Source organism: Stegodyphus dumicola, chromosome 8 (genome assembly GCF_044657685.1).
Source record: "Stegodyphus dumicola isolate Sdum_Otavi_A_Nest chromosome 8, ASM4465768v1".
In the NCBI taxonomy this organism is placed as follows: Eukaryota; Metazoa; Arthropoda; class Arachnida; order Araneae; family Eresidae; genus Stegodyphus; species Stegodyphus dumicola.
The window spans coordinates 123260909-123280224 of NC_140775.1; the positions used below are offsets into that span (position 1 = coordinate 123260909).

Sequence of the window (19316 nt, forward strand, 5' to 3'; positions counted from 1 at the left end):
CGGCTAAGATTCTAAAAACCGAACTTTGTAAAGTTGTTCAAGAGGATAGAGATGTATTAAAAGAAAAAATTTTGAAGTTGCAGATGATAATTGCTGAGTTGAGATCTTGGGATTCAGAAATACTAGATTTGGGGTCAACTTAAAAAGATCATGAGGATAAGGAGCTTAATGACGTTGACAAATTCCATTATTTAGCTCAATCAATGTTACCCGGAACTCGGGCTAGTGAGTTGATAGTTATCCGAAGGAGCGTTTTGGAAACAAGAAAATTTTAACTGAGATACATGTGAGGGAATTGTTAAAATTAATTATCCAAAACGTACGCTCACAAGGGAAGGATCGGTTGCCGCTAGTGTCACTGTTTGACAAAATCGAATCCCATCTCAGATCTCTTTCAGTCTTTAGGCTTAGCCCTGGATACTAATGTTTCCTGGTTCTATCCCATGGTCGAGTCTTGTCTGTTTGCTGAGATGCTTCGAGTATGGCAGAGAAGCGTTTTGTTCAGCAAAGAAGGACCACGTCTCACAAATCTCCTGGAATTTTTGCGTAAAGAGGTCGAAGGAGAGCAGAGAGTTAAACTAGCCAAGTCTGGATTTGAAATTTCTTCTACTTCCCGCAATGAACTTTCTAAAGATGTAAAAGTTAAGACCAAAAAACCAATCGCTAGCGCAGCAAATCTAGTTGCTGTCAAAGAACAAAAATGTGTTTTTTGGGGAAAATCTCACGAAAGCAAAGAATGTTTTACAGCTCGATCGATGACCTTAAAGTAAAGATTAGACAAATTAAGAGAATTAAGGCTATCTGCCTAAGGGAAGGGATGCCATTGTGGAGGACTTTCTAAGGGAAACGGGCTCGTATACACGTTACACATAGGGGAAACCATGAAAACGTCCATGCAGCCAGCCCGTTCGCGGGATTCGAACCTCGGACCGAAATACCAGTGTTCAGCTACTTTACCGCTCGGCCGCTGGTGGGCTCCATTGTGTGATTGTGATGGGTAATAGCAATTTATATGGTTATGCTTATGCAAAATGTTATGTTTAAAGAAGATTTTAGCAAAAATGTTGCGCTTAAAGAATGAAAAATACCTTATAATACCTTTAAAATTATATACGTCTTTCGATACCCTTGATTATGCACTTCGTAATAAAAATAATCTTTAGTTACAAACAATAGATTACATAAGTTGGGTACAGTATAGATTACAGTAGATAAGCTGATTAATTACGTAACTAACTTTCGTTAGCTATACATAACAAATACGAGCTACTGCTGAAAGGAAAAGGTTAGTATTTGTACTTCTTTTCATAATTCTGATTTCAATAATAATTTTAAGTTCTTACCTAACGCTCTTAAACTATTACGGGATTAAAGCTTTACTCTGCGAGCTTATTCTGCGAGCCTTTTGTTCTGCAAATAAATCTATGGCATCGCCATAATTAACTTACTTGATGTACTGTTTGATTTTCGATTGCCAGAATTGTGAGACTTGATAAACACTCCTGGCTCATCGATGATCTCAGATAGATTTTACTAAGTTTTAATTTGCTAAAACTTCGCTCACAGCTTGCGGATATAGTTGGAATCATAGAGTAAATCAAAGCAATACAAATATTGCAAAAGGCATCCTGAAAATCATAGGTGCAGATCTGTTGCAAGAGATAAAAAGTTCTAGCCGTTTTTATGACGACGAATAACACTGGGGCTTGTTCTTTAAAAACGGCAAGTTCCTGACCGAATTTAAATGCGTTTAGAGATCTCGCTCATATTTTCGTGCAAGATCTGCTCCATTCTTTTGTAGTTCTTCAGTTGACATATTCAGTATTTCACGACCATTGAGAAATGGAAATATGAGTTTAGTGTAATAGCACTGTTTACCCTCGTTTTATTTTTCTGATGAGATTCGATGAAATACAATTTTCATTGCATTAGAAAGTAGCTGAACACAATGAAATGTTCGTGATTCGTCCTCGCACAATTCATCAAATTCCTTTTTGCGTTTTAGAATTCGTTTATTTGTCAGAATAGGTTCAACCTCAATTTTTTCGACTGCTCCTTATTCTTCTATCCAATATTCCGTAGGAATTTCTCTCATTTTTTGAAACGTTTTGGTCAGACCTTCCATTAATGCGACGGAACGCGCAAGAATAATATCTTCCATTTGAATTTCAGTATTTATTCGATTGATTTCTCGAAAAGTATTAGCCCTAATTGTCAGGCTGATAATAAATTAAAAATTTTTGCGACATGTGGCGGATGTCCTGCTTTGTACTTTGATAGATAATTAATTTTAATATAGTAATATAGTACTTTGAAAGATAATTTCTTTCAAGGATTTTACTACTTCTGGTAAATTCGTTAGAAGGGCTTTCACAGCCACATATTTTGCCGACCATCTCGTCTGGGTCCTTCATTTTGAGTTGGTTTTGGTACATCTTTTCGTAATATCCCATGGAATAGTGAATCCCACAAAAAAGCTAAATATCTTCTGGATAATTCCAAAGAAGTTAACTGCTTCGGGGCAAGACGAGGCAGAATGCACACAGACAAGATTCAAAGAGTGAGCCAAACATCGCAAATATTCGGCCAACCTATTCATTTCTGTAATTCTGGCTTGTACTCCAGGATTACTCCAGGATCTAATATGGCTGGTAAGTACCAGCCATGTTAGATCCGTTATCCTCAGATTGACCATGGCATTGTCAATATCCAAACCATCAAGCGTCAGTTTTACTCAATCCGTTGAGAAATACATTCTCCTGTCTTTTCATCAATTTCTATGAAATGAATAAAGTTCTCCTTTATTTCACACACATCACCACATATTTTTTACGCATTGAATCACCTGGCTCATTTGTTCTGTGAGCGGCACATCTGGAATGCAATCGAACATTACTGTATAATATATGGCTTCTTTAATATCATTTAAAATGCTATTGCGAACTGTTTTTGCCATTTCATCAGTAATTTCAATTTGAATTATCTTTGTTAAATATGATACTTGTCCCTTCTTTAGATATTCTAACTGGTACTTAAGAATTATGTTTGACTAGTAGAGTAGATAAATTCCAAAAATTCTCTTGGCTAGGCCGAGGACACTTTGTGAGCAGACTGCCAGGGGTTTCATCAGACCCACGGAAAGAAAGACAGTTTGTTGACAGATAAAATACAGCATCCATACTCATCTGTAGGATCTTTCTCCATTTTTCTTTCTCTGTGTGAATTAGTCTCTTAATGTCATGATCGATGCCTTAATACGATTTCATTTGTTGTAGTGGAATTTTCCACTTAATCATGCACTCTCACCTAAATCCCCACCTAAATGAGGATTTCAGATATTTCGTGCTCAGTTACCCTTTCTTAAGCTTTTTTCCAATTAGTGAATTAGCTTTTTTCCAATTATTGTAGTACACAATGCTGATGTAACGGCAGTGGCATGCTTCTGGTAAATCTCACAGGGTGTACAAAAAATTTCATTTTTAGTTTTAGAATATATAAGTTACGATATTTTAAGCCTTTCCTTATTTGCTAATGTTCTGTGCCACGATGAAGATGTCTTCCATCACATTCAGTATGCCTTCCATCAATCCAAAATGTCTTCCATCATATTCAGTATACTTATGGTCTATGTTTTCTAGATATTTTTCGACTAATAATAGAGCTTGACTGCTAAGAAAGATCGTTGCTGATCGTTCATTTCTTATGTGATTGGCCAACTACCTGGGTCCGACAAATCAAAAGATTTTAAGTCTTCTTTCTACTACCCACACTCACCTAAATGAGAAAATACTTTATATCCTAATTTCATGTCCTCTAGATGTTCGTTTGGGGTCTATGAAGCAAGTTATTCTCTCAGTTGTTGAAATAAAGGCTGTTTGAGGATGATACATGAAGCTTCTTGATCTTGGTCATGCAAATTGCAAAGAATATCAATATCGTTTAGAATCTCGGCACCATCGGAAGTTGCCGAAGGGTATGACTGTTCATCTTTTCCGTGAAGCCATTTTTCATTTTAGCTGCCATTTGTTTTCTCTCTTCGGTCCTATCTTTTGCTCTGGTTCTATATTCTGCCCCTGAGAGTTTTTTCCTAGACCCTCTCATGATCTAAACACACTCTTAAATTACCATGCATTTTCCTTATTACCACTAATGAATTCACGAATTCTGTTGGTTGGTTAACTTTCTTTATAATACCATCTTTTTCTATTCTTGCTAATTCCTTTTTTAATGGATTTAATAAGCTAAATGGAATTTTCCTACTGGGTTCTATTTTAACAACAGCTCCTGGTTTTAATTTAATATGATATGTATATCCAGTTAAATTCCAAGTTCTTTTAAACAAATCTTGATATCCTTTTAAAGATTCTGGTAACTTTTCATTGGAATCAGGATTTACTGTACAAATCCTTTTTATTAGGTTTAATTTTTGCAATGTAGGTAAACCTAAAATAGCTGGAACAGTTTTATCACATGCTACGACTTGAAATTCTACTTCATCCTTGTTCCCTTTTGATGTTTCACATAATAATTTACATTTTCCGACTACATCAATTGTAGTTATTTCAAGTGACTTTTGATTTAGTCAAACATTTATCTCTTAAATTTAATTTTTTAAATTTAGGCAATGGTAACACGATATACTGAGCTCCAGTATCCAACTTAACAAATAAATATTTAGATATGTTTACGTTTAGTTTTTCAAACCATTCTGTTCTATTTTTAGAAAATGGATTTGTATCTTCTACTGACCCTAAAATATATTCATTACCATTATTATGCATCTCATGCTCTAAATTATTCTGTACTACATTAACATTTTTATAAGTGCACATTATAGAAAAGTGATTTTTCTTTTTACAGTATAAGCAAATCTTATTATAAGCAGGACAATTGTATAACTTAAGAAAAGTTCCACATTTTCTACATGGTTTCGGATTATTGTACTTATTCCTTGATAGTTTGAAGAAGATTTAGTACTTTGTTGCTTTTGTTTTACATGGTAGTTTTTCTTTCAAGGCTGACTTTTTTCATCTGAAGGTGGAAATTTATTACGTTTAATCGCTTCTATTTTATTTTCTTCAGTTAAAGTTTTCAGCTGAAGTTCTGTTAATTCAGAAGCTTTACACATTTTAATACATTTCTCCAATGTTAACTGATCTTCTTTTAATAATCTATCTTTGAGATTTTTATTTAGAATTCCACTTACTATTCTATCTCTTATTAAACTATCTTTTAATTCTGCAAATCCACAGTTGCTACTTAATTTCTTTAAATTGGTTAAGAAATCATCAAACGATTCACCTACATGCTGTGTTCGACAGAAAAATATATGTTTATCAATACTTTCGTTTGCTTTCGGTATGCAAAAAATTTTAAAAGCTTCAATTACTTTGTCAACATCCTTCTTATCTTCTTCACTTAAATTAAAAGGATTAAACTTTTCAAGTGCTTCTTCACCAATAATATGCAATAAAATAGGTACTTTAATTTCAGGTGATTTAGTAATACTACCAGACGCTAACATAAAAATATGAAATTTTTGTTTCCATTTCTTCCAATTTTCGCTTAAATTACCTTCGAAATTTAGATTACTTGGTGGCTTTAATCCATTCATATTTAATTTAGGACTTTAAGTAGTTTATATATACGTATTTTTAGCCACTTCAAACAAAAATAAACAACACACTTACCAGCGATAGAAGTTCCGATTTCACAGTAAACAACTTCCCATCATGTTTTTTTTAGGATATCTTTACGGACGCTGCATGGTTCTTCAAAAAAGATTTTTTTTTTTTAATCTACGGTCGACTGCACCATGTGTTGTTTTTATATATGTTGGGTATGTGCTCAGTGATGATTAACAGGGCCCACCAGCGGCCGAACGGTAAAGTCGCTGAACACTTGTAATTCGGTCCGAGGTTCGAATCCCGCAAACGGGCTGGCTGCATGGGTGTTTTCGTGATTTTCCCCATGTGTAACGTGTATACGAGCCAGGTTTCCTTAAAAAGTCCTCCACGAAGGCATCCCTTCCCTTAGGCAGATAGCCCTAGTGTGCTTTTCCATAATTAAATACGCCACACCACCACCACTAATGATGATTACAAGATGTACACAAACATCGTTTATTCTACATTACTCATCTACTATTCTATATTACAGTTATGATTAAAGATAATAATGGATACAGTTACATATATAACATGCACCCTTTATCAATAATCACTTTTATTTAAAACCCTTCTCTTCTACTTATAACATTTTGCCTGGGGGGGGAGATTTTATCATAAACTATACAATTAATTCACTTATCTGTATTACTATTTACTTATCTGTATTACTATGAGGGGCGGATGGAGCTATCGGGAATGTGAGAAATGCCTCGAAGTGCTGGTGTTCATAGCCTTGTTATCTGATATCGAATGTTTAAAAATAGGCGAAACATTAAACAGAATTACGAAATTATACTATAAGGTATTTTCTCTTTCCTTCCAGCATGCCTTCGTGGTGTAATGGTAGCACACTTGGCGCATATTCGAGAGGTCCAGAGTCACGGCGAGGGCGTTGCACATTTTTCACATTTCTGCTTCGGAATAATCTAACTCTACAATGCAACCAAAAAACTCATTAAATAAAAACATGTAATGAAAAAAAGAGAGATAAACTAATAGTAAATGTATTGAACTTTTCGTCTTAATCCCGTCGTCTTTAGCTAGTCGTAAATTCATAACTATTCATTTTAATTCTTTACTCCCTTACTTCTCCTTGCTCAGGCACACTGATAATTTCAGAAAATTGCCGACACGTTGGCAAACAATGGGCGAAAGTATCAAGTGCAAAACGGTAGCGGCACGGTTTGAAAATTTTCTACTTCTATCTGACCAACCCCATCCACCCCTGATTGCTATCAAGACTTAATAATTCTCGGACTGCCTAAATTTCGGCTTCTTTCACTTCAGTAGGGGAGTCGTTTATCTTAAAATTTGAGATCCAAAATTAGTTCATACTAACAACAACATTTCTTCTCCTTGCCATTAACAATGAAAAAAAAGTTTAGCTATTGTCCAAAAGAAAGAGAACTTATAGAACTTAGGGACTGCATGGATTCATAATTTCTACTTCTTTCCCAAGTTAGTAGCCGCCAGCTTTCAATTAACGGAATGAAAAATTGCCATACTTTCCATACTTTTCTTGTGTTCCTGAGATCTCCAGTGCTCGAAGTTTTGCTCTTAGTTCACCGGATAAATCTGTTAAATCGGCCTTGGCTCGTGTCGTCACTGTATTCTTCATGGCTATTAACAAATCACGAACAAGAGTTTGAACTAGATACTTAACAAATCACGAACAAGAGTTTGAACTAGATACTTAAAAAATCACGAACAAGAGTTTGAACTAGTAAATTATCTCTTATAAACATTCTTTTAACTATTCTATGGCCTTTGGGAAATTCTCCGCCGCTGCTGGAAAACTCTGAATCAATCATTCAGCCCTCGATTTTGATTCTACAGATAGCACTAAATGCGGTATCTAATCCTCATCAAGTGTAGATCTGTCCTCATGAATTTTCTGAAATACGTGCGAAAAGACAAGAAATCTTTTGGTTTACTTAAAAAATTTCTTCAGTTCTATTATCAAGAATCTGAGCTTTCTTTTTTCATTTGTAGTTGTAACATATGCTTCCAATTTTCTTTTCCGTTTAGAACATATTTTTAACTGTCTGTCTGCGTAATTTTCAGCTTTTTCGAAATCATTGTTGAATAATTTTTCTCCATCTTCAGTAAACGTTCAAAAGTCAATGACTCTCAATTTTCGAATTTCTGGAACTTGTCAAGAAACTGCAGTTTCAAAATAGAAGGTTTGTCCAAATTTATAGCTTCTGTAAGTACTTCGTTTTTAATTTTCTTCTGGCTGAGAGTAAACGATGTTCTCAATTCCTCCTGTTGTGCTTTTAAAGTATTCAAATCCATCTTCATATAAGAATTCGGATTTAAAAGTTCTGAAATGTAAGTACCCATCCTGCCAAGGGTGCTAAATTTTTACGATCAGAACGCAACCGAACAATTATTTTATGGTTAGAATCTATACCATGCAGAGTGTTCATGAATTCAAGAAAACAAAACTTTTTGTAAAAAATGAAAAATATTTTATTTCACAAAATGACATATACAAAAACAAACTTGCCTTCGCATACTTAACGCAAATTCTACAACAGGTCTTGTGAACACAGATATGGTAATACTAGTATTGTAATTTATATTTCTTAATGCTTATGAAATCTTGAACTGTGAGGGAGAAGTGACATCACTTTTGCAACTGCAGCGCCACGACACTAATTCAATTTTTTTTCTATGCACGACACACAGTTTCGCTATCGTTATCGTTATCATAATATCTTGCAGCAATTTAATTGTTTACCTGTAGGACAATTTGATACTTTCGCTTAGTAACTGAAGTAAAATCATGTTATAACTGTCTTTTAAGTGTAAGATTGTGTAGTTAGCTTTAGATAATAATGAGTGTCGTAAAAAACGCTAATGTTTTAAACTCCAGCTCCAAGAAAAAAAGTGGTGGGATTTTGCGGCAGGCAAAATCTCGTAGAGATCAATCAGCGGAATCTGATCCTATAACAGAAGAAGAATTGTTACAAAAAGATGTTATTACTCCTGACGACGTTTTGAGACTAAACAGAGTTACAGAAAGTAAGTACATAAAAAAAGTATCAGTTTTTAAATGAATATAGCTAATAATCTCTGGAAACTTAGCTATACATTAAAATGTTAATATATATAGAGAGAGAGATTGCGATATTTGTGCTTTGTTAACCCAAGTTAATTTGTTTCATGTTAAAATAATTCCTGTGGCTTAAAAGTTGAAAAATCTTATTTTATTTATATGCTTTAAAAGTTGTGACTCCAAATCATAAAACATTGGTTTTATTCCATTAACTGAAAAACTTTTTAGTTTGTCAAAAACTTTTTAGCATTAGTATTAAAAAATCTTACCTAATGTTGTCTAAGTGTACGATACCTGTAAATGTAAGAGATAATAAATTTAAATTATCAGCATAAAATGAATAATGAATAAAAAGCAGAAGTTAATATATTTTTAATCTGCTAAGTTTATTTTAAATATTTTTTATATTTGAAGAATATATGCATGTTTAAGAATGTTGTCTGATTCCTTTCCTGAGTTCTTTTATGAAAGTCTTAAATTTTTGAATTGCGACCCGCTAAGTAATTCAACTAATCTGAGTTTTATTCACTGTTTGAAATTAACTTCATGAAGATGTTTTCATAGTTTCCTCATGTTTAATACGAAAGGTGCTAAGAGTGTGCATAGTATTTTGCTTTGTGGAATTGCTGAAGCCTTGCATTTGTAACGAAATATAATTATGTGACAGAATTTTGATTATTTGAGCTTCAGTAAATCATTTTTAATGTCGAAAAGAAGTACTCCAAATTTGTATGTTTTAACTCTTTGACGGTTGTGAGAATAAGCAGTTCTTTCTTTCAAAATACATGATATCTGTCAGTCATAAATCTGCTTGTTTTTTCCACTGCCAGAATCGTAGCTAGGGTTTTCATCGCCCAGGAACAACTGAAGATTTCGCACCCCCTACTGCTTGCCAAGGATGGAAAACATTTAATTCTAAAATCATCATCATAAAATAACATCAGTTTGGCACCCCTTGGATTCTGTGCCCGGGGACAGATGCCCCCCCCCCTCTAGCTATGCCCCTGTCCACTGCAGTAGTGTATAACTGGAAGGCAAGCTGAGCTCGTTGATGACCATCTGAAGGAAAAAATTTTCCTGGTTATAAACAGTTTCCATTAAAATTATATTCAATGTTGAGATATGAAATGTTTAACAAAGGACTTGCACTTTGTTTTATGAAACAAAATGTAAAATTCTAATTAACTGTTATACAAAGCTAGAGAATATAAGTAGTTGTGCATGACAGTAACTCCTCTCCAAAAAACATCCAGTTTAAAAAAAAGGAAATCCAAAGTGTCGTAGGAATTACAAAAAGTAATGAGTAGGGTTAACTATGCAATTCAAATTATACCAGAAATTGCCACTTTTTTTTTAATGATGGTGTTTTTCTTTTGGAAATTCTAAGACCAAGACACGATTTTTAAAAAAATGTTTTGTACGCAGGGTTTAGAATTTAGTTCTTGGTACTTATGTATCATTATGTATCGGTACAACTATTTTAGTTCATCAAGTTTTCAGAACGTGCCAAACTCTAGCAAATAGTCCTTTAGTCTCAAAAAATAACATTATCAGTTTTCGTATACATTCTTTTTGTTGTATCCCAAGCTACAGTGGTTTCTATAGACAAATTGTGATAATTTTTTGTTTGTTTGTTTGTCTTTAATTCAGAGTAATTTGCCAGAAATGGAAAAAATGCTATAAAATTTTTGAAGAAATATGGGTATTTTTTCACAAAATTGCTTAAGGGAGTGATTGCCTTCGTTGTATTCTTAAAGCAGTTGAGACAAAATTTTCATTAGAATAAAAGAAACAGAAGTCTACCTGTAACTATGTTTAGTGATTGATTTTGAAGATAAACACCTAATTAACCTCTTCACTCCTGACATCAGGAGAAAGATGTTCTCCCATTCACCTATGATCTTGGAGTGCTGAGCATAAGTGTATGCTTGAGCTCATTTTGCAATTAAGCAATTTTCACATTTTGTGAACAAGCAAAAGTAATTCTTATAAAATCTGCTTTTTTTATCAAAATATTGTAATTGTTGTATAAGCTATTTAAATGTTATTTCTTATAATATAAATAGAAAATTGTAAATGTTCAGTATTACTAATAATGACTGTATTTACATACTGCAATTATTTTCATATAACAATGAAGTAAAAAAACTTAAGAATCTAAATATCAGTGCTTATTAAATCCTTTTGCCAAATTACAAAAAGTATTACATACTGCAATCATATGCAAATATTTATAGAGAAAGTGTTTCTTTTTGGTGTGGATATCTGTGTCTTCTGTAACATAAAGCATTTGAAAAATCAGACAACAAAAGTATAAGCACCAAAAAAAAAAAAAAGAAAAAAGAAAAAAAAAAAAAAAAAAACTGCATATTGTATACCTCATGTTACTGATAAGAAAGGAGAAAGTCTGCCATAATGAAACAAAATCTTTCCATAAGTTCATTTATATGTATCATTAATGTGTAAGCATGATTGTAAATTGTTTATTGTTATTAGACAAAATATCTATTAAGAAATGACAACAGCTAATTGCTGGATGTCGTTCTATTTATAATTTTTAAAAAATATTCAGATGATGTACGCTTGAAATGTATAAGGGTACGATGCAGTAAGTATGTTTGTTATGTTATGTACATTTACGAATACGTTACGTGTAGTTTATTAAGATTTATCTTTAAATAAATGTTTGTTTGTCTTTCAAAATCATTTTATGAATGATTAATCTAACTACAAAAGGAAGTTAACATAAATCAGAAGTGGGATTATTCTGAAACCTAAGCCTAAAGCTACAAGAATTTGCTATACATAAATAAATTGAAAAGAATTTGAATTTCAAGGTATGTGCATTGATTGATGTAACATATCTATTACAGAATTTAATTTTATTTTTTTATTATTTTGGAAAGAGAGTTTATTATTTTTTTTTTTTTCGTTTCTTTAAATTTTAAAACGTCAAACAAATTTATAAAATACCAGTAACTGTGTTCTACTAAGTTGTCAGAATTAGAAGTTAATAATAATAGCATATATATATAATTTCCATTTTAATGAGTACGAAAATGTCTTTTCGGTACGGCAAAGAAATGCGATTTAAGGAAACTGAAGAATTGGGAAAAGATTTAAATGAGAGTCATAAAATGAGCGATTTGAAAAAGATAATTTTGGCTAGCAAAGAGTACTATGAAGAATGCGCCAAAGAATGGTTAAACATTATAATAAATGAAAGAAAAGAAAAAGAAGAAATTGAAGAACGAAAACGTCAAGAAGAAATTGAAGAATGTAGGCAAAAAGAAGAAATTGAAGAACGTAGGCGAAAAAAAGAATATGAGGAATGAAAACGAAAGTATGAAATGGAATTTGAACTGCAAAAACTACGTATTGTAGCAGAAAGTAGATCTACAAATTCTGCACCAATGAAAATGCTAGTGGTATGCATATGAATCCAAAGTTAGAGCTTCATCGTTTGATGCAAAAATTTAAACCTGACAAGAATGATATCAGTTTATATTTAATCATGTTTGAATGTTTGGCTAAACAAGTTGAAATACCAGAAAATACATGGGTTACTCATTTGTTTGGTTTATTGCCGTATGATATTACTCAGTTAATCGCCAGAGAAACCGATGAGATTGCAAGCGATTATAAAGAAGTTAAAAGGATCTTTTTAAAACGGTACAGGATGACATCTGAAAAATTTCGCCAAAAATTTTTTACACACTGTAAGAGTGTAGGAAACACATGGAAGAATTTTGTGTATGAGTTAAGAATTTTTTTTTAATGAATGGATAAGTGGAATTAAAGTGGATACTTTTGAGAAACTTGGCGACTTTATTGTAGCAGATCAGATAAAGTATCTCCAGAAGTAAAAGATCATTTTATTGACGTCTGGTCTAAGTTGATTTAGTTGAAAAACTAGATGATTATGATACCTTGAAATCAACTTTCAACAATAAATAACTGCATAAAGAAGGGTCTTACGACAAACGAAACTCCTTTAAAGATGGTTCAGTTGCTACAATCAATGAAAAGAAAAAACTCTATGGTCTCACACATAATGAAAAAGGTGAACCAAAATGCTTCAGTTGTAATAATTTTGGATGCATTTCAAAGGGCTGTCCGCTGCCCAAACCAATAGTAACATGCCGAAAATGTAATAAAACAGGTTATAAAGCTAAAAGTTGTGTTACTAAAGCTGAAAATAATCATTCAAATGATTAAAATTATTCTGTTGAGCAAGTTGGCAAAAATTCAGAAGACAGCAATTCATATTTGAAGAAAGCAAAACTGAATAATTCTGAAGAAGTACAGGCTTTAATCGATACAGGGAGTTCTTGTTGTCTCTTAAGGACTTCAGTTGCTCAGAAACTTAACGTGAAACCCGAACCTGCTATGAATGAATTGTATGGTTTTGGAAATCAAAGGGTGCCTACAGTGATTTCTATAGGAATGGTTAAAGCCGATATTGAGGTTGATAATGTAAAAGGCTAAGGCATAAATGTATACCTTGTTCCTGATAATGCACAGCCAGTTGATCTAATCATCGGACAGACATGGCTTGATCTCCCTCACATCGCTTATATCAGAATAGGAAAAAGATTTCACTTTGGGTATAGGAAAGATGAACTGTTTAGTAACCTCCAAATTAATTAAAAAATAAATCGAGTCTGCCTTAAAGCTCTTGAGGCAAATGAATTAGTGAAAACTACGATCAGTCTTGTCAGTTCTCAAACAAATTCTCGATTAATTATGATAGAAAATCCTTCCGAAGGCATTGGCTGTTTATCAGAAATTAAAAATGGCGAAACTTGTATACCAGTGATTAACGTTGGCGATAGAAGTGTTAAAATCCAAAAAGATCAATTCGTTGGGAGAGCAGAAGACATTGCACTATGTTTAAATATTGAAATTTCTGAATTGAGCTCGAACTTAAAAAAAACGGAAAATATTAACAACATAAAAGTTCCTATAAGTTTAAGGCAAGTTAAAATTGGCTCGGATCTCGACATTAATCACCAGCAAGAGTTATTGCATCTTCTGAATGAATACAGAGATTGCTTTGCACTAAATATTTCAGAACTAGGGTGCACAGATCTCCTAAAAATGGACATTAAGGAAATCGAAGGTTCAAAGCCGGTATGTATGAAGCCTTATAGAACAAGTGCCTCTGAAAGAGCTGCGATCAAAGAAATAGTTCGAGAATGGGAAGAAAATGGAATTGTAACAGAAACACGATCCCCATATGCTAGTCCTGTCATATTAGTAAAGAAAAAGACTTGTGAATACAGATTAGTTGTTGATTATAGGACTGTCTCAAAAATCAAAGAACTGTACTGGTTTCCTGCTATGAAGAGATATGTTCGTCAACATATATCAAAGTGTTTCGAATGCCTCATCAACAAAGTTCCAGGGGGGGGGAGATAGGGTCTTCTGCATCCTATTCCCTCAGGCCGCAGACATTTTGCAACAATACACATTGATCATCTTGGACCTTTTATCACAAGTTCTAAAAGAAACAAGGAATTGTTAGTCATCATTGATAATATGACCAGATTCGTTCAACTGTATGCTGCGAAAAACACATCTTCGAAAAACGTACTGAAATCATTAATGAGTTTCGTAGAAGAATTTGGATTACCAGATTGTATAATATCAGATTGATTACCAGATTGTATAATATCAGATTGAGGTTCTTGTTTTACTTCAAAGGAATTTCAAATCTTTTGCAAGGAAAAGGGAATTCTTCATACATTAAATTCAACCTCGCATCGAACAGAACAATTTTATCAACGATAGTAAACTTCAATGAAAAGTAAAGATCAAAAGGATTGGGGCAAAAGAATTAAAGAAGTTGAGAGAAACTTGAATAATACAATCAATAAAACTATTGGGAAAATGCCATTTTAAATACTTCATAGATATATACCACAATTTCAAGATGGAGTTTTGAGATTACTTGCTGATGAAGAAGCAGAAGTTCGGAAGGAAAAGGAAAAACTACAAAAAGAAGCTAGAGAAATGATTGTTAGAGAACAAGAAAAAATGAAAACTTATTATGACAAGCAGAAATCGGGATCTCTATCATTTGAACAAGGAAAAATAGTAGTAGTTAAAAAAAATTCAAAATCTACACCAGGAGAACCAACCAAAACTCAACCTAAGTATTGTGGCCCAATGGTTGTGACAGAAGTACTTCCGGGTGACACTAATAGAATATCACAACTAGAAAAAGCCTGCGATTGTCGCTTTTATGCATCAACTGCTCATGTAAGTCAACTAAAATATTGGAAAAATGCAGAAGCAAATGATGATGACGATAATGACGATGACGAACTTAAAAGGCCCAAGCGAACAGTGCGCAAACCATTGCGCTATAGAGACTTTGTCTAGGACCTTTAGAATTTTTTTAATTATATTTCATTTTATTTTTTCCCTACCTATTATTATATTTTTGTTGTTGTTTTAATGTATGATAAGATTTGGTTCAATTGAAAAGTCAGGATGGTTGAATGTAAGCACGATTGTAAATTGTTTATTGTTATTAGACAAAATATCTATTGAGAAATGGCAACAGTTAATTGCTGGATGTCGTTCTATTTATAAATTTTAAAAGATATTCAGGCTTGAAATGTATAATGGTACGATGCAGTAAGTACATTTGTTATGTTATGTACGTTTACGAATATGTTACGTGTAGGTTATTAAGATTTATCTTTAAATAAATGTTTGTTTGTCTTTTACAATCATTTTATGAATCATTAATTTAACTACAAAAGGAAGTTAACAAATGATATTTTGTGGCAGCTTTAAAATAGGAAATCTCTGTGATTGTCGAATTAATCTACATATTCCTACATTGATTACTTATAAGTCTATTTATAATAAAGATATGAAATTAAGCATAACAAATAATTATAGTTTTGAAAAATATCTACAAAAAGTTTTATAATTCCTAATATTTCTTGTTTTATATTTATTTTATTTATTTATTTATTTATTTTTTATTTCAGATTACCTTTGTTCTCCTGAAGCTAATGTATATGATATTGACTTCACACGTTTTAAGATACGAGATATGGAAACTGGAACAGTTCTTTTTGAAATAGCAAAACCACCACCACCACCAGGTTGGTAATTTCAGTTTTGTTTTATCATTTTATACTTTTTTTTAAGTCTATGTTGTTATTATTCAGGGATGGGTTTCTTCCAGAAGAAACTGGAACAAACAAGCAGTGATGCACCTGTAGGTCTGCTAAAGGGGATAAATTTATTAATAACAGTTTAACATATTTGAAAATAAATGTTAGATTATTTCTTTAAAAAAAAGGCAAAGTAATCATTTAACTAACTTTTCCTTAAAATTCTAATAAGAAGTATCATGCATATCTGACTCGTATACAATATGTTACTCTTTGTTAATGATTACATATACTCAGATTTTTAATAATTGATTTATTTTTGTTTTCTGCTTTTTCTGAATTATTATATTAATTTTCTATTTTTATTGCTGTTTGGAACTGAAATTGGGTTTAGAATTCCATGCAAATTCATAGATGTGATAGAAGCAGATATCAAAACAATATTGCATGTATACATGTTACTGAAGGAAGTTATTGTAGGTATACAAATGAAGCTAAATGTACACTTAATGACTATATAAATTATTTAGTAATACCGTGGTATTACATCTGAACACGATATAAACATATTACCATTAATTAAGTCAATTTTTTCTCATTTTCTCTGCCATAAAAAGAACTTGCTAAACCTGTCAAGAATGCAGTATTTAAAAAATTTTACTGTATCCAGATGCTATATGCAGTGTATAAAACTTTTAGCATAAAAAGGAGTGCATTTATGAAATTTCACATGAATTGTATAATGAAGTTCAGATTAAAGTTCAAGAAGGATTAGAGCAAATTTTCTGTTCTTGAATTTACCTATTCATCATCCAAATTTCAAATCAGTTTTATATAGCTAAAAAGTGGGAGGGGGTGAATTATTACAAGCATGCAGATGAGGCTTTTTAAGTTGTACAGAAAATGGAAATATTTAAATTATATAAGCATTTAATATATGCATAAAAATACAGATAAAATAATATAAAATTTATTTAAAAATCAGATTCCAAACCTATTTCTTCTGGCCTATTAAGAAATTTTTTTTCTGATGTGAAACAGAGAGAAAACTCTAAAAGAGAAAATAGTAGCAAACTTTGTCACCATAACATGAATTAATCGCTACTGCAACCATATGACATCACTAAGTTTAAAGAACTATATAAATTTCAGTTTTAAGACTGGAGAATTTTCTATGGTTTATATTTGAATCTCCCAAACAATGAAGGGGATTATTTTCCAGTTTACATAACATGAAGTTTTATTCAAGTCAATCGAAGAGTGCATGACAGTTATCAAATGACATGGAATCAGTGGGAATGTGAGTCAGCAATTGGTTTCCAGAAAGTATATTACTACTTGTTACTGCCATCAGATTCATCTACTGCTGGTGTAAGGAAATGACATCAATAGGCCACCCAGACACTAGAGTAGTTAGGGGAGCCAAGTGAGATACCAAAAGCCTGGGTTCAAATCCTGGAAAAGGCATGGTTGTAAGTGTCTGTCCCTTCATGGGAGGCAATGGTGGTCACCTGTTAGGTGCCTCTACAATAAAATGGCCACCACTTCTGGCCTTGGGAGTGGCCATTGTCGAATAGGCAAGCGCTCACCATTAGTTAAAAAAAAAAAAAATAAATAAATAAATAACATCAATGATATTATATATGGAAGAATTCAGCATGGGGGATACTACTGTTTTAGACTGGCACAATTATTTGAGAGAAGTTTGTGTCTACAAGACGGAGAATCTTGAAAGCAAAAAAATAGACAGTGAAGGCTTGCTTATAGATATTGATGAAATCATCGTTTGGAAAGAAAAAAGTAATATTTGCCATATTCAGTGGTATTTGATAGGAAACTAAAGAAACTTTTGTTACAGTGCCTGACCAAAAAGCCATGCCTTTGTTAAATGCTGTCCTCATGGAATACCTATCAAGCAGAAGAATTCCAAAAAGCCGGTTTCATGCTTTTCAAAATGGCTAAATATTCATTCCGAAATTCCATTTTGTAAATTAACATTTAAAAGTTCATACACAACATATTGAGTGAGTATTGGGTTCTCAAAATGACAGAATAAAAAACATAGGTTTGCAATAAGACACCATTTGGAGTCATACCTAGTGTAGTTCATGTGACAGCAGAAAGTTGTAACTCAGGGTAAGAAAAAAGCCTTTGAAGTGATTACTAAACATTATCCACCCAAAATAAATAAAAACTAATTGTATCAGATTACTGCCAAAATTAGCCAATACTTCTTCCTTTAGCACTTTAATAGCCAAAAAACTTGCCAACTCTGCTGTTGTTATAATTTTTAAAAAATCCGTGTTTACATCATTTCCATATTACATATCATATTCTATCGTATCCATCTCGTATTCACATTACACATGGGAAAAACCATGAAAACCAACCATGCAGCCAGCCCATTCACCTGGGTTTGAATCCAAAGCAATGTCTGGATTCTATGCTTTGAAAGTTGGCTTCAGTTTATGTGCCACCAGATGACACTCTTAGTGAAAACTAGCTTTATCCAATAATATGTAAGAGAATAAAAAATACCTTCTTAAATCTTTATATATAATGAAGAGGATTATAAAGCTATAAAATTTCTGTGAGTATTATGATAACTTTTATAGTTTTTTTTAAAATTTTTATTATGATTTAAAACTAATTATTGATAGTTAACATATTTTAAATAAAATATTTATTTTGCAGCTTTATAATTGCTCTTTATAATTTTTGCAGGGGTTACTGAATTATCACGAAAGTAAATGGTTTCTGTTTTGACTCGGAATTTCAACTTCATTTAATATCTGATTTATTTTCACTAAGAACTATAAATGTATGAATTAAAGAACAATAAACATACAAAATGACATTACAATTATCAAATGCATACTAGGAAAAAACTTAATAGCAGTTCCCAAGTCCAGGCATTTCACAGGCATTGGTTGGCGACCACTTGGAGTTAACTTTACATCATCTGGAACCTCATTGTCACTAAATTCTGTTTTGGGTTAGCCTCGGTTTTCTGAGGTACTTCAATGAAGTTCTCAGCAGAAGTAAGCTCCAAAGGATAAATTTGCTGAAGGAATCATATAATTTCACATTGGTTGTTCTTAGCTTTGAGACACATTCAATATTGTCTTTGCCAAGAAACAGTTCAACTACCTGTGCTAAAGGCCGATTTATTCTGTTTGGATTCTCTAGGAGAAATCATCTTTCTTCATTAGATTTTAGATGAATTTGGTACCAGTTATCCAAGATATCGTTTATAGAAACATTTTTGTAAATTTAGCCATAAGGTAATGCACATGTTTCAGTAAGTGCTAAGAATCAATTAAATCTAAGTCAGTGGTTTCTTATTTACCTAAATCTTGAATAAAGTGAGCAGACATGAGAAGCCTCAGTTCGTTAGACTAACCTGACAAATATGTGAGTGGTTATCCATTTATAGTGGCCTCACAATTA

General features: G+C 32.5%; 1 protein-coding gene across 1 annotated transcript in view; it reads left to right on the plus strand.

The window, feature by feature from the left end:
- The first annotated feature begins 8328 nt into the window (after window positions 1-8328).
- Window positions 8329-19316, plus strand: part of unc-119 (unc-119 lipid binding chaperone) — a 39058-nt gene continuing 28070 nt past the window's right edge. The window contains exons 1-2 of the mRNA XM_035350093.2: window positions 8329-8696; window positions 15738-15854. Coding sequence (XP_035205984.1) covers window positions 8510-8696; window positions 15738-15854 — 304 coding nt within the window. The 5' untranslated portion in view covers window positions 8329-8509. The remainder of the gene's footprint in view (window positions 8697-15737; window positions 15855-19316) is intronic.